Here is a 16,185-nt window from a genome sequence, read left to right as displayed (position 1 = left end):
GTGGGACCACATGTTTGCTTTTTCACAACCCACCAATCACTGTGCTGGTTGGAGTGTTGATCCACCTATGGAAATCTATTTCTGGATGTGGACTGGTTTTGAAATAGGTGCCTGTTGCCATATTCCACTAGCGGAATGGGACAAACAAGCAAGCCTGTTGTAGAAGATTTTCAAGAGAAATCTTTGGAAATAAACATGTAAGAAAGATGAACCTCATGCCGCCACCCCCCAGGCAGCATAGAGAATGATTTAGAAAGCTTTTCATTTCAGTTTTAGCCTACCACAGTTTGCCTGTGGTTACCGCTAATTGTTTTGAACAAACCAGCTTCAAACCACTGTTTGAACTGCTGTTAACTGACCATAGTGTTAACAGCAACTGGTCACAGTAGGTGCCAGGACCAACTGTAGCTAATAAAAAATAAAAGTAAAAGCCGCAGTTACTTTTCCCTTTGTGTGGAAGGAGCAGTGTGCATGCCGGAGACCTGCTGCAGTTCATAGACATCACACCAAGCCATGTTACTTGCATGCTATATTTAAAAGCTTGGCGATCCCTACCCCCGACATAATGGGACTACATAATACACCGAACTTAAGACTTCATAACTTTTATTGCAATATAAAAAAAGGAACGTAACCAAACATTTGCCCCCCTTTTGCTCTGCAAAATAAGCTCTGCAAATGGAATATATTCAAATGGATTTTTTTAAAAAAACGCAACATCTTTGGTAATTAGGAAATTACAAAATATTTCCATTTCCTTCTATAAAGAGCCGGGTTATCATTACCAATATACACTGCTTATTCTTATTTACAATACCCTATGTATCTTCTTAAATATACTTAATGAGAAGCATACCTTCAGCTACTGATTTTATGAAATAAGGCAGCCATTGATAAAAAACAATATTGCAGCCATATACGTTTTTCAAAATAAAGAAGGCTAGCATAATACAACTTTCAACATTTTTTGACACTGCCAGGGCCAGAGCTTACCAAACTATTGCCCAGCTCGCTGAACAGGCATGAGATGGTATTAGGTTGACCATGAACACCACACCGAAAATTAACAGACTGATCTGTTCAGGAAGCTCACTTTTCAAAAGTTGATGATACGGAAGCTCGTTATGATGGATGTCCTGGGCTTACATATAGGGCAGGAGAACCAAAGGAAATGAGAGTGTGAGAAAGAATATGGCCACACCCTCTGTCACATGACACCCAACCACTGTCACATGCCATGGGGGCAAAGGGATTGTTTATGTATGCTCTCTCAGGCTCGCTTCCCATGGCATTGCTGCCAAGGGCTGCAGAAGGGCTTCTAGAACAGGCCATTCACAGAGGTTGTCCACTCTTTCCCCCAGTAGGCCTGGTCAGAAGATTGGCATGCCCGTATCCAGCTTAGCTTCCGATCAGCTCTGTTCATTCACAGACAAGTGCTGATTTTCATTAGAATTCAGTAGAACAGGGTAGTACAAAACATAAAAGCCTTTTCTTTACACAATGAAAACCAGCATGTTTCAGTTTTGAGCCAGAGAATTTTTATAACGAAGAGACACAAACAGCAGATTTGGCCCTGAAGGTCCGGATGCAGTTTTCTGTAAAATCACATCGGCAGATACAGTGGTACCTCTGGTTGCGAACGGGATCCGTTCCGGAGCCCCGTTCGTAACCTGAGCAGAAGGCAACCCACGTCTGCGAGTCGCGATTCGCCACTTCTGTGCATGCACGTGACGTCATTTTGAGCGTCTGCGCATGCAGGAGCGGCGAAACCCGGAAGTAACCCATTCCGTTACTTCCGGGTCGCCGCGGGACGCAACCTGAAAAGATTTAACCCGAAGCGTCTTTAACCCGAGGTATGACTGTACTGACAATTTACAACATATATGTACAACAGTCAGCAAGTTTCCATAGATTTCCGGTTATATCCCAATGCCCTAAGAAATCATTCCAGAATCACTACTCCTTTTGGGAAAATCTCAGCATAGTGCTTTCAGAATTGAAGCTAGCCCAAGATCTTAAAAATAACTGCTGAATATATTGCTTAGCATTACCTAGAGTCAAGCTGGCTTCCTTACATTTTACAAAATTAAGTAATATTCCCTAATGTGCCCACGATAAAGGTTCCGATTTCAATTCCAAGGCTTTTTCTTTGTAACCTCCTTCAATCCCCGGATCTCTTTGAAACTGCAGCTCTTATAAAGGAGATCCTTTAACAAATGATGCAACTATAAATAGCAGCCAGCTCTTTAAATAAATAGCATTATGGTTTGTTTAGCTGAATGAGGGTACCGTATCATCAGATTGCTATTTGGCGTATAAACGGGAAGTAGTTCCTCGTCTGTGCACTGTGCCAAATGAATTTATTCTGGAGAATTAGAATATCGACTGCAATAATGTGACCGTGGCGAGGGCTTTGTTTTTTTGTAAAGTTACAAAGTGCAGGCTGTAAACTAAAGGTAAAATGCTTTTGCATAAAGTTTTCCTATAGCGAAAAGTGTGCAAAGCATGCCATCATTCTTCTTACTGAACATTTCTACCAGTGCCTTTAAGAGGTCAATATTCCAAAGTGTTTTGAAGAGGACTGCTTTAGGATGCAATCCACCAACCTCTTAAGGAAACATCCTTCCACTTATATTGGATTTTTGTCCCTCTGGAGTCACAGAAACAAGGGGACCATTTTAATCCAAACACGGTGGCTGAGTATCCTATATCAATTTCACACTGTTGTGCAGAAACACTCTTGGTAGCCGTGCTTGATGGACTATGCCCTCCAGTACTGTTAGGGTGCCAATTATGTGGTTTCACGTGAGATGAAGTGTGCAATGTAAAAAAACAAAACCCAAACACCCAAAGCTTGTGTGAAATCAAGGGATGGAGGAGTTAGATGTTGCCATGCCATTTGTGTAAGATAACCTAGGATGGCACAAACAGAACTCTGATTGCACTTCTGAGACTATGAGGGCTGATATGAGCAACACTCATAGGAAGATTGTAATCATTTCGGCAAATCTTTATGCAATGTCTGCCCCCCCCCCAACCTTTCCTCTTTTTCAATACCTGTGCTATCCTTCTCCTAATTGGTTTATATGCCATTTTTCTGGAGACCCTTCCGTTACAAACACCCTAACGTTTTATTTGTTTTAGTGATAACATTGTCGTGGCGATGGTTTTAGGATCTGCTCACCCCCAAAATATGGGAAGGAATGGAGCACCACACTGGCAAGCTGCTCCTCAAAGAGATTTGCCAGCAGCTCAAGACAACAGGCCTTGTACCAGCGGAAAACTGACACGCTTCATTCCAGCCCCATGTCGATGAAAAGTTACATTCAGAACAACTGACCGATAAACACGAGCTCTTCTAGAATCAAAGTCCTTGCCGCCTCGTCATCAATGTATTTCCCAGTAGCACTAAGCAAGCAATATATATTGTGTTGTTGCACAGCTAAAGAGGCGAGGGAGAAAAATAGCCCTTTTGGTATTGAGAGATGTACGGCTGTAGCATCCAAAACCTTCACATAGTTGACCTCTGACCAGCTTCGTCCAGTTTCAGGTTGCGTTTCCTGGCTGCCTCGCTGTTGAACTCCACGTCAGACTTGTCCGTCATAGTCGATCCCTCTTTGTCAAGCGCTCCTCCGTTTCGGTGAGAGATTTTCAAATCTGGCTCCTGCGGGCGCTTCCAGTGGGGCCTTGTTGCCATCCACAAAACAACAGCACCAAAGACCAAGATCAGAACACCAAGAACGTTGACAAAGATGGCCTCTGGGGGAGAATCTTTATATTGATTTCCAGGGCTCGATCTGGAAAAGGAAAGCTGTTATAAGAGCAGCGCTTGAGACCAAACAAGAAAAACACCAATAACTTTTTTTATTTACGGCGACGTAAATAAAAAATACTTACAAAGCAAAAATAAGTTTTTCTGTGAATCCCATGAGGGCTGTCGCAATCACCGTTCCAAAGATTAGAAGGCCAAAATAAGCATGAATTGGCATCAGGGTTGCCCGAAGAGAACCAGGAGCAAAGGGAAGCAGGAAAACAGCAACACCTAGAACAAGCTACACAGAAAGAGCAAGTTATTTTACTGGTATATGTTGTTTAAACACAAACGCAAGGACTAAAATAACTACTGTACAAGAATGGGAAACAATGTACCTCACTTATGCCTCACTTTCCAAATTCTGACTATGAAAAGTTGAAAGTTGACCTTACAAAAATGGGCTTTTACGATATCGCTGCTGAAACAGACATACGGAACGGGTGTGAGTGCCTGCAGAATTGGCTTATATTAGGGCATGGGGAGGCAAACTAAGGCCCGGGGGCCAGATCCGGCCCAATCGCCTTCTCAATCTGGCCCGTGGACGGTCCAGGAATCAGCATGTTTTTCCGTGAGTAGAACGTGTCCTTTTATTTAAAATGCATCTCTGGGTTATTTGTGGGGCCTGCCTAGTGTTTTTACATGAATAGAACGTGTGCTTTTATTTAAAATGCATCTCTGGGTTATTTGTGGGGCATAGGAATTCGTTCATTCCCCCCCCCCCAAAAAAAAAGTCCACTCCCCAAGGTCTGAGGGACAGTGGACCGGCCCCCTGCTGAAAAAGTTTGCTGACTCCTGTATTAGGGGATTGTCTTTCTCTCCCCCCCCCTTTAATTTTAAAGGTGCGGCTTATATTTGGGTGCAGCTTATATCTGGATCAATACAGTAATTGTAAAACTGAAAAAAAAAAAAAAAATTAAGGAAAAGGATTGAAGCAGCCATGATATATTATTCTCTGGGTGGGAGCGCACCCACTCACATGTTCAAGATAAGTCCCGGTTTGGCTTAGCCTTCCATGCTAACTCAGCCAAGGAGTCCTGCGGCGCTTTAAAGAATATCCAATTAATTGCGGCATAAATTTCCGTGGGCCAGAGCCTACTGAGATGCATAAGCTGTCAAACACACATGCAATACAGACAGAAGCCAAGAGGAGGATGCTGTTAAAACGTGGAGCCAGAAGTCCAAGCGACGCAAGGCAGAATTATGCCCTCTTCCCTTGTAGAGCATAAAAGCAAACGAGAACCAAACAGAAGGGTAAAGTATCAAATTAGGAGTGGGTGTGACTGTGACTCATTTCCAAGTCTTTCTTTTGAATGAACAGGCAAAGCAAGATGAACAGCGCAAAAGAGGGACAATAATTTTCGGTAGTGAGCTGGCCGCTCCTGGTCCTACGTGTGATGAAATTCACCTGCTCCCTAGCCTGCCTATAAACACTACAAGGAAGAAGGACAGAAGCAGAGCAGCAAGCTAAGGTCTATGTTTCCTATAACTTGATTTTTTAAAACCTCTCCTCCAGGCTGTTTCATCACATGTGATAAAAATGTTCTAAGCCCAACAACTACTGGAATATGTTTTGGAAGCTGTAATGGAAATATAATGTTCCCCATAATTACCGTATTTTTCGCCCTATAGGACGCACTTTTTCCTCTCCAAAAATGAAGGGGAAATGTGTGTGTATCCTATGGGGCGAATGCAGGCTTTCGCTGAAGCCTGGAGAGCGAGAGGGGTTGGTGCGCACCGACCCCTCTCACTCTCCAGGCTTCAGGAAGCTCTCCGCAAGCCTTGGGAGCCCGTGGGAGTTCCCGCTGGGCTCCCACAGCTTGCAGAGAGCTGCCTGCATCCCGAAGCCTGGGGCGCGCAGCGGGCTCCCTAGGAAGTCTGGAAGTCGCGCCGGGCTCCCACGGCTTGCGGAGAGCAGCCTGTTCTGGGGGCTGGGGTCAGGGGAAGCTTGGGCTTCCCCCGCCCGAGCCCCGTGCCTGGGGGGGAAATAATTTTTTTTCTTTATTCCCCCCCCCAAAAAAAACTAGCTGCACCCTATGGGCCGGTGCACCCTATGGGGCAAAAAAAATGGTATATTAAAGGGATTTATTATTACTATTATGGTTTATGAATCGCCTTTCATATATATTTTGACAATATTTACAATCATGCAATAGAAACACACACACCTAAAAGTAGATTTAAACACAATACAAACCATCATCCAAGCAAGAAAGAGACCCAATTCCCAACCCGGCCAAAAAAGCATTTTTTTTTTTAAAAACCCCCAAACATTTAAGTTGTTTCTGGAAATTGCTAATAGCGGAGACCTGCTGTATCTCAACAAGGATGCTGCTCCACAAATGGGCAGGCAAAAATAGGGGTATTAATTATATTTATTATTTATACTCCACCCACCTGGCTGGGTTTCCCCAGCCACTCTGAGCGTCTCCCAGCAGAATATTAAAAACACGCTAAAATATCAAACATTAAAAGCTTCCCTAAACAGGGCTGCCTTCAGATGTCTTCTAAAAGTCAGGTAGTTTTTTATTTCCTTGACATCAGATGTAAAGGACGATAGGGAAGAAATATTTAATGTAGTTTTCTTAGCTGTACTTTTATGTGGAAGGCACTGAAAACCTCTAGACCAAACAGTGACTATATACAGAAACAGATTCAACTAAATAGTGATTAAAGAAAGGTGACAGTAATGTTTAAGCTCATTAAAACTATATCGTTTAAAACCAGAGCTCTTAACTTGTTGGCAAAATGTAGGGAGCTAAGGTTGCATATTTCTGAAAATGCCACATGTTCACTTTAAATGCTCATCATCTTACACAACAGAGAAGATGAGGTCATTTCAAGATATTAAAGAAAACAAGAACATATTTATTTATTCTTAAAAATGGTTTAAAATAAGGACTGTCTGCCTAAGAACCAACTGCTCTGTTGCTTATTATTCTGATACATTGTTTAGCAAACATGAAATGAGGGCGGTTGAATATGTTATTTGTTGATGGGTCCCAACTGTCTTGAAACATCTCCCTAAGCAAATAAACGAAGCCCTCGTCAGCTAAAATCCAAGCCGGCGCATTCCTTGTGTGCACCTCCAAACCGGCCACAACACAAGCAAGCTGGGCACTCATCCATGGAGCTGACAGACCAGTTTTGAGTGGGCACAGAGCGAGCGCTTTCATCCTCAAAGTAGGTCCCACCACACAGGTGCTCTGCCGAACAACGTGGGGGGGGGATGGACGGACACAAAACGGTGCTACTCGCTGTGTTGCATTCACTCTGTGGATTAGGCTGAGATCCTACCTGCCTGCGGACTGTCTCGCCAAAGTGGTGCATGCTCTAGTTATCTCTCGCTTGGACTACTGCAGTGCGCTCTACGTGGGGCTACCTTTGAAGGTGACCCGGAAACTACAACTAATCCAGAATGCGGCAGCTAGACTGGGGACTGGGAGCGGCCACCAAGACCACATAACACCGGTCTTGAAAGACCTACACTGGCTCCCAGTACATTTCCAAGCACGATTCAAAGTGTTGGTGCTGACCTTTAAAGTCCTAAACGGCCTTGGTCCAGTATACCTGAAGGGGCATCTCCACCTCCATTGTTCTGCCCAGACACTGAGGTCCAGCGCCGAGGGCCTTCTGGCGGTTCCCTCGAGGCGAGAAGCCAAGTTACAGGGAACCAGGCAGGGGGCCTTCTCGGTAGTGGCACCTGCCCTGTGGAACGCCCTCCCACCAGATGTCAAAGAGAAAAATAACCACCAAACTTTTAGAAGACATCTGAAGTCAGCCCTGTTTAGGGAAGCTTTTAATGTTTAATAGGTTATTGTATTTTAGTGTTTTGTTGGAAGCCACCCAGAGTGGCTGGGGAAACTTGTTATTATTAATTATTAATATTAATATTAATATTAATATCCCGCCTTTCTCCCAGAACCAGGACTCAAGGCGGCTCACAAAAAATAAAGCAAACATGAATAAAACGCAGAAAAGCTGATGCTTAAAAAGGATTTAAAATACAGTGAAGTTAAACGGATATAAAAACAAACCCATTAAAATACGGTTAAAAACAGCACAGCGCTATAAAAAGCCCTTTCCTTAAAAGCAGCCAGTTCCCAATACCCTGCAGGAATAAAACAGTCTTCACCTGCAGGTGGAAGGAAAAGGAGCCAGTCGGATGAGGAAACGCAGCGCTGCTGAGCTCTTATCTTTTGTGAACAGCGGCGTCAGGCAACTTTACCAGAAATCCCAATAGCCGGAATTGATTCAGGACCCATCAATATTTGAGGCTTACTTCTGAATCTCAGTGGCTATGTTGTGTCCAGGCCCCCACGGCTTTTTAAGCTCCTACCGTTGGGTTTCCCTTCTCACCTTTCAAGTGTTCCTGAAGAATTTCTATTATATGGGAGCTTTAGAATTAGGGGGGGGGGGGGTCCTCTGGTAGATCGGCAGGGCATCTCCTATTATCCCTGAAAATGCTGGCCAAGGCTGAAGGAATCTGTAGCCAAACACCGACTAGAGGGCCACAGGCTCCCTGTTCCTGCTGCAGAGCTTCACACTGAATCAAACATTTCTCTTCCTTCGTCTACCATTTTAAAGAACAATTCTGCTATGTACTGAGTTGAATAGGATCCAGAATGCAGCAGTCTGATTGGTCCTAGAACAATAGGATCCAGAATGCAGCAGTCTGATTGGTCCACAGGAGCCACCCAATCCAGCTCCAGGTGGAAGTGAATCCGCGACCTGATTGGCCTACAGGAGAATCCCAGAATTAGCCAATCACGTGGGGCCGATTGTGTAAATAGTGTATATAAAGCAGACATTCTGGGGGAACTTCCATTCCTCCTCACCACTATGAGCATGAAATCCACTCTCAGCTCCGAGTACATTTCACATTCTAAACCACCTCAGGTACGGTCTTATATGAAGCACACCTTGTGCCATCCATTATGAGGTGGAGGAAGGGGAAACTTTTTGAACCCAGGGCAGATTTTTACTTTTGAAAGGCAAAGGAATCGTGAACCTTTGAACAGGAACCCACACAATGACTTTGCATAAAATCTATTTTTACCCTGCATACAGAATGCTGTTTCCTCTTTAGCATGGTGGCTTACTACTTGGAAATCATTTCAATGCCCCCCTCCCCTGAAAAGACTGAAATGGATAGATTTTTTAATCTTGTTTTTCCAATTCAATGGCATCCTGCGGTGTCAATTCCAAGATGCTGGCAAACTCTTTCTTTCTCCCCCCCCCCCCAGCCCAGGTGTTGCCTGATTACCAGGGGGAAAGCATCTTTTAAAAAAGTGCCTGAAAAGAACGAATTTGTATACTGAGAATCTAGCCTGCCTAAAGAAAACTTGCACATTTTTACATAATCTATTCTGCTTACAATGAACACACGGAGTTGCGCTTACCAGCCTACAAACTGTTGCATTTCTGTGGTAAATACAAAGTGCCCAATTAAAGCGATTCAAACAGAGGCCGTTCAGCTGTGCAAACATACCGTTAATAAAGATAAGACAGAACAACTTATTCCACCTCTTTAAGTGCCGTTTATAAACGGTGTCTAACCTGTAGAGCGTAACAAATGACAGCAGTCAGTCCGATCCAACTGTGCAGACTGTACATGTTGGGAATACTCTTGGCATTGTGGAAATCCCAAACAGCCACCAGAGCAATAACTGCAAGCACCAGAGCGATGGTATTTAAGCCAGCATGGATTAATTTCATCAGGAATTTACTGCATTTCCAGGTCCACGGTAACCGGTACACAATGATTGCTAGAGGTGGAGAAAGAAAAGGAAGAGTTCAGAATTTTTTAGAAAACTATTTTCTCTCCCCAGAATGTTAAAGGCCGTTCACGTGTTATTCAAATTATACCTATCAGCTTTTGAGGATGTAGCTAGGGAAGCCTGGCTCAAGAAGTCGCTCCCTCTTCGAAAGCCAAAAACTTGCTCAAGAGGAGTACCAGAAAGAACTTGTTCCCTTTGCTTGTCCCTCCTTTTTCCAGGGTTCTAGGCTAGCTTCCCTTCCTCTATTCTTAAATTTCACGTTTGCACAATTTGTCTGCAAATACGCCTTTGCCCTGCCACATGATTTCCACCCTCCTCCCCACGGACGTGCTATAAGCGTGAAGCAGATTACCGTATTTTTTGCTCTGTAAGACTCACTTTTTCCCTCCTAAAAAGTAATTATTGTGAGCCGTTCCTTGGAGGCATAGGCAACTGAGATTTCCTGAAGTGGCATGTCAAGTGTAGAAAGACCAAACCCAATCCATTCCCCCCCCCCCTTCTCCAGTCACCTGGCCAGGAAAAAGCCAGTTCAGGAAGAAGGGGTGAACACAGCAGTTGCTTGCTATGAAGGCTCTATAGCCTTATAAAACATTCTAATTTATGTACAGCGCATGCCAAGGTCTACACATCCACTATATAAGTCATAAAGAAAACTCTGTTTCTAAATGGAATGTCCTGGAACTGGAACCAATGTATATTTCCCTATGCTATAGGAAGCACAATATTGACATTTGAAGACGTCGTCTTTTCAAGTTAACTGTACACAACCTTTCTGCAATTTCACAGCTTTTTCTTCCACCCTTCCAAGGAGTTGAAGAAAAGCACATTCAGACTGGAAATATGGTAGCCTTGTTTTCAACAGGTTGAGGGAAAGAGCACCAGTTTAAACACAGAAGAACAAAGAAAATTCAGCTATTAAGTGCTTACACGCAGGAATGTTTGTATGCCAACAAGTCCTGTTGAGTCCAACGGGGCTTAATAAGCCTATGGCAAGCAGGCACAGAGATGCTTAAAAAGTGTATCATAATTTTATTTTGGGGCAGGAAAAAGGGTGCACACAATTCTGTCCACGGAGCTCCCCCCCCCCCTTCTTAGAAGCGTTTTGGCTTCCTCTAATAAGAGCGTCAAATGCTAATAAAAACCTAGTCCTGTGACAGATCACATTCTTTTGTTCCTGGCACATCCCCTTACAAACCACACAAATGGATTTGCACGTTGCAATTTTACGAGCGCACACATAATATTTTATATGCGTTCGTAAAAAGCTACGTTGTGTGAGCTGTTCCGCATTACTGTGCGTCTAACGCGACAGGTAATTCAGGTGAATGCAATTGCTATAGCTGAAGAATAATGTGACCTAACTGCAGCAAGCTGGCTGAACTGAAAACCGACTGTTGCCAAAGAATGCACATAGTTAAGTTCTTTCATTTTCCACATACCCTTCTGCTTTTCTACAACTCAATACTCCTTTTGTCTTCCCGCATTCTTGATAGGCATTCTTAGTCTTGTCAGGCTGTGCAAAGACTTCTCTCCCTTTACGTTAAGTATTTACTCCGCTTCCGTCACCCTGTCCTCTCGTACCCAAGTTATACCTTCTTTATTTCGCATCTTGTCAGTTTGCTTACCAAACTCCCCTCTGTACCTCAACTCCGTTTTATTGACACATACAATGCAGCAATGGGTACCCAAATAAGAAATTTGAAATCAACATTAGGAAGCCAAGTGTTGCTCCCTCAAAAAGTGGGGGACCATGTAAAAAGGTGGGAATGTAAAAAGGTGAAATGCTTCTGGGAGATGATATATAATGAGTTGAAAAAAATGTTGAAATATACATTTATAAAGAAACCAGAAGCATTTCTATTGGGCATTGTGGGGAGGGACATAAACAGAAAGGAATGTAAGCTCTTTTTATATGCAGTAACAGCAGCAAGAATATTATTGGCCCAAAAATGGAAGCAAGAAGAGTTACCGACAATTGAAGAATGGAGGATGAAGTTAATGGACTATGCAAAAGTAGATAAACTAACAGGAAGGATTCGAAACCGGCGGGACCAGAAATTCACAGAAGACTGGAGTAAATTTATGGACTATTTGAAAAGTAATTGTGAAGAACAGATGACGTTTGTTGGGTTGCAAGAAGTTTTGTGAGGAGTATTATTAGAAGTATTGTAAAAATGGACAAGGGGGAGGATGATTTGTTAAGAGATGTAAAGGCAATATAAAGTTAAGAAATGCATAAGAAGTGGTTAAAACGGTGGACTTCTCTATAGGACTGAACTGTAGATGTCTTCCTTTTCCAATTTTCTATCATAACAAATACCATTGTTTTTAAAGCCGAATTGTAATATTGTCTTTATTCTCCAGCTTTAGTGCCTCTTATTACCAGATGCTATTAAAACTAATTGCTTTGAGAATTACGTGAAACCAACCCAGCACTTTAGCTGCACTTACAGTGCAATGCCATATACAGTGGTACCTCGGTTGTCGAACGTAATTCATTCCGGAAGACCGTTCGACTTCCGAAACGTTCGACAACCCAGGCGCAAAGGGCGGTCTGCAAAGTAAATGGAGAAAATTGAAAAAACGCAGCTGAAGCCGTTCAACTTCCAAGGTGTGTTTGAAAACGGAAGCATTTACTTCCTGGTTTTCGGCATTCGAAAACCAAAACGTTTGGCTAGGGCCGTCTTTAGCAGATGCGACGCTGGGGTGCAAATATCCGCCCAGCGCCAAATTACCAAGGATAGTGTTGGGGTGGCCGTAGCTGCACACTGCCAACCATCCGGGGGCCCCCACAACTCTCCCCCATGCCGCTGCGGGAGAGCAATCCCCGCAGAGGCTTGGGAGTGAAGTTCCGCGCCCGCCATCACTATGCAGGGAAAGGGGAGGCCACCGGCAAAGCCGTGCAGCTCCCCCACTTGCTGGGACGCCCCTGAGAGGCCGGCGCCCTGGCGCAACGCACCACTAATCCCCATGGGAAAGACGGCTCTGCGTTTAACTTCCGAGACGCTCGAAAACCGAGGTACCACTGTACACGTCTATTCAAAAGTCTCTGTGTTTTCAATGGAGCATATTCCAAGGTAACTGTATAAAACTTTGTAGGACTGCAGCCTTAGTCAAAACAGAAGCACGAAGAAATAAGACAATATGGATGCAAAACATACGTTCAAGGTTGTAATCTTATCCAGTTATTTGGGAGTAAGCCCTGTTGAGCCCGATACATCTTCTCGAGTAGACATGCAGTGTTATTGATAGCGTGCTGCATGAGGACAGCCTGTTTTTGGCCACAAATTTTGGCTGGGCAGGGGCAGGGGAGATAAAAAAAACTTAAATACTTAAGAAGAGCCTTCTGGATCAGGCCAATGGCTGCCCATCTAGACCAGTATCCTGCTCTCACAGTGGCCAACCAGGATACAACTGCAAGCAGGATACAACCCCAAGAGTAATCTCCCCTCCTGTGGTCTTCAGCAACGGCCATTGTGAAGTATTACTGCCTCCAACTGTTATTGAGAGCATAATACAGTGGTACCTTGGGTTACATACGCCTCAGGTTACATACGCTTCAGGTTACAGACTCCGCTAACCCAGAAATAGTGCTTCAGGTTAAGCACTTTGCTTCAGGATGAGAACAGAAATCATGCTCCGGCGGCGTGGCGGCAGCAGGAAGTCCCATTAGCTAAAGTGGTGCTTCAGGTTAAGAACAGTTTCAGGTTAAGAACGGACCTCTGGAACGAATTAAGTACGTAACTCGAGGTACCACTGTAATCATGGCTAGTAGCTACAGATGGCCTTCCACTGCAATCCTTGCAAGCGTGCTGGATTGCGGAATGCGTTGGTCAAGGCTCGAGTGTGTTAATTTTCTACCAACTGGACAATGCTCCTTAAGGCAGCTATTATCATCTACAGCCTTGGGCTAAAATCTTAAGACAAATCTACTCAGATTAAGTCTCTGGGTATACATGTACCAGTTTCCCACCTTAAAGGTTCATGACATTATTTTTCTTGCTCATGCACTATCCGGCTCAGTCATGGTAGATAAAAATCCCCCCCCCCCCAATTTACAACATGATGAAACAACTTAAGCAAAATCAAATCAGTCCCCAAATGAAAAGGAGGCTCAAACATTCCGCTTTTCAGTTCACATCAAATGAGTCAAACATCGGTAAACAGGAAGCGCAGATAATGCTAAGCCTTCCTGGCTCAATGGAATACGCTTGACGGAATCCAGATGTGGTTGTGACCCTGCCACAAAAAATGCAGTCATGGGAGGGAGTGGGGGATAGAAGGCTTCTTCTTCTTCTTCTTCTTTGCTGGTTGTATAAGAAACTGATTGTGTAATTAAATAAGTGGACTACGCCTCAGAAGAATGCATTTTTGGAGCACACTGCTGGATCACATTTACTCAGAAATAAGTCAAGTATGTTTTGCACTGCACAGTTCTCTGGACAATGAATGCCTTCTGCATTCTCCCTAAGCCCCCCCCCCCCCCCCAAGAATTCAGCAACATGGAATACTTAAAGAGCCCTGCGCTCTGGGACTGATCTGTGTGTTAACAATTCTGGCTGCCTCAAACAGAGCCGGCTTTCAAAAGCTTCAACTTGTGGCATGAAAAAGCAGAAGTAGTGGCAGCTACGATCTTAATTTTGCTGAAGAAATTGAGGCTGCAATCCTGGCCAACTGAACGCAGCAAAACTGAAGAGTTATAAAACATAGCCTTCTGTAGGTCCAAGAAAACTCAGCAATCGCCATTCAGTTCAATGGAACTTCTTCTTCTTTGGTTTACTCCCAAGTCGCCACGCAGTCTTAGCAAGTGAACACTCACTTTCTTTTTCTCCTCTCTCCCCCCCCCCCATTTTTAACACATTCACTGAAAATGCAAGTTCGTCTTTTCTCTTATTTTTGTCAATTTCCCGCCCCGTCCTCCATGGAGTTTTCGATTCCCCCCTTCTGCTGAACTTTACTTTCTTCTGTTTATTAAATTATAACCTCTATAATCGAATCCCTTCTGTTGTTCATAGCTCAAATCGCACTCCTAATAGTCCAAAAAAAGGGCATCCATTCTTCCATAAAACACTCATCGCTAGAGGTGATCTCTGTTGGAAGCAGCCCAGAGTGGCCGGGACAACCCGGTCAAGATGGGTGGGGTACAAAAAACAACATTACTGCTGTTGTTGCTATTTGTCATCGCTCTTGATTTTGCTGTTAATTTCACCAGTTCTGCATAGCCAGCTGACTTATCCATTTTTCTTTCGTGGGAAGTTCTTCCTTGCCCAAAAAAAGAACCCTAGCTGCTGTCGCTACACACCTAAACAACTTTCAATGCTTTCTAACCAGCCGCAGAAGTTTGGGGCAGCTGCCCTGTTGCTGAGATGCAAGCAGCCCCCTTCCTCTCCATGTATAATTTTTATTAAATTTTCTGTTTTACAGCTTAGAATGCTCATTTAGACCTCCTTAAAATATCAGTGACCTCCCTTCTCCTCTTTCCGTGGTTCCTTTTGGGTATCATAAATCCCTGCGTATACATAAACTAAACCATTCAGTATTCCATTCTTACATCCGTCCAAACTTCTTTTACACTGTTGAATTTATCTCAACGCTGCCAACGTTTTCAAGGTTACGCAATTCCCCCCCCCCCCCGTATTCAAATAAACACTTTCCAAATAAGTTTAGAGAAGCACCACCTCCCGCTTTCTCGACCCCCCCCCCAACGCCGATTCCCCGCGCTTTCCCACCCCCTCGATGCCTCTCCAAGGGGCGCGCAAAGCTCTGCCTGCGGGCACCGCGCCGCTTGCTCCCTTGCAACTTGCGCGCTTTTACGCACCGATCCCTTGCACGAAGACGAAGCCCGTGATGAGGAGCACCGGGTGCCAGTTGAACTCGGCGTTCCCCCCGTCCCAGGCGAGCCCCTCGCGGTAGTGCAGCACCCAGACGAGGGCGAAGACGACGGAGCAGAAGCCCAGCAGCAGCGCCGACGCCAGCAGCGCCAGAAAACACCAGTAGCCCTCCATCTTCCCCCCCCGACGCCGTTACGCAGCACCGCGGGCTTCTTATAGACCCAAACAAACGCCACAGACGGGGCGGAGCTGCGCCGAGGCAGCTCCAGGCAGGCAGGCAGGCGGGACCTCCTGATTTCCTCCCCCTGGAGGGGAAGCGAGAGAAGCGGAATTCCTCCCGGGAGGATGGCGGAGGGGGAAGTCGGTCCCGTCCCCCCACCGGGGCTTTTTCTCCGCCCCCCTCGGGCAATCCGCTATACCCCAGTGGTCAAACTTGTGGAAACAGTTTAGGAGAAGTTGTGTTTCTTTTATTTTCTTTTTTTTAAAAAAAATCTTTACAATTGAATATCAATTGAGAACAATTTTACAGAACAGCTCAATATTACTTGCTCTCAGAAACACTTGCCCCATTCCCTCCCCCACTCCAAAAATGCTTCAAAGCCGTGGTTCTCAACCTGGGGCACGCACACGCCCTACAAGGGGAGGCAATTTGATTTTTAAGGCGGGGGGCGATTCGAGAATAAGTTATTAAGAGTGATTTTTTTTAGGCTTCCACGTGAATAGGAGTTCACTCTTTGAATAATAATAATAATTATATGTTACG

The 16,185-nt window shown here is 44.5% G+C and overlaps 1 protein-coding gene across 1 annotated transcript; it reads right to left on the bottom strand.

The window, feature by feature from the left end:
* Positions 1-589: 589 nt before the first annotated feature.
* On the bottom strand, positions 590-15,860 carry CYBRD1 (cytochrome b reductase 1). The gene is made up of 4 exons (XM_083413504.1): positions 15,410-15,860; positions 9,371-9,579; positions 3,898-4,052; positions 590-3,797 (listed from the first exon to the last, which is right to left on the bottom strand). The coding sequence occupies exons 1-4, from the start codon at positions 15,594-15,596 to the stop codon at positions 3,512-3,514; spliced, it is 837 nt and encodes a 278-aa protein (XP_083269630.1). The 5' UTR covers positions 15,597-15,860; the 3' UTR covers positions 590-3,511.
* Positions 15,861-16,185: the final 325 nt, after the last annotated feature.

Source organism: Podarcis tiliguerta (assembly GCF_965153285.1).
Source record: "Podarcis tiliguerta genome assembly, chromosome: 1".
NCBI classification, from domain to species: Eukaryota; Metazoa; Chordata; class Lepidosauria; order Squamata; family Lacertidae; genus Podarcis; species Podarcis tiliguerta.
This window is presented reverse-complemented; position numbering and strand designations above follow the sequence as displayed.

Coding starts and splice junctions, on each gene's coding strand:
- CYBRD1 (XM_083413504.1), bottom strand. CDS start 15,596: ATGGAGGGCTACTGGTGTTTTCTGGCGCTGCTGGCGTCGGCGCTGCTG. Junction 9,580..15,409: donor CGTCTTCGTGCAAGGGATCG/GTGCGTAAAAGC, acceptor CTCCACCTCTAG/CAATCATTGTGTACCGGTTA. Junction 3,798..3,897: donor GAAAAACTTATTTTTGCTTT/GTAAGTATTTTT, acceptor TTCCTTTTCCAG/ATCGAGCCCTGGAAATCAAT.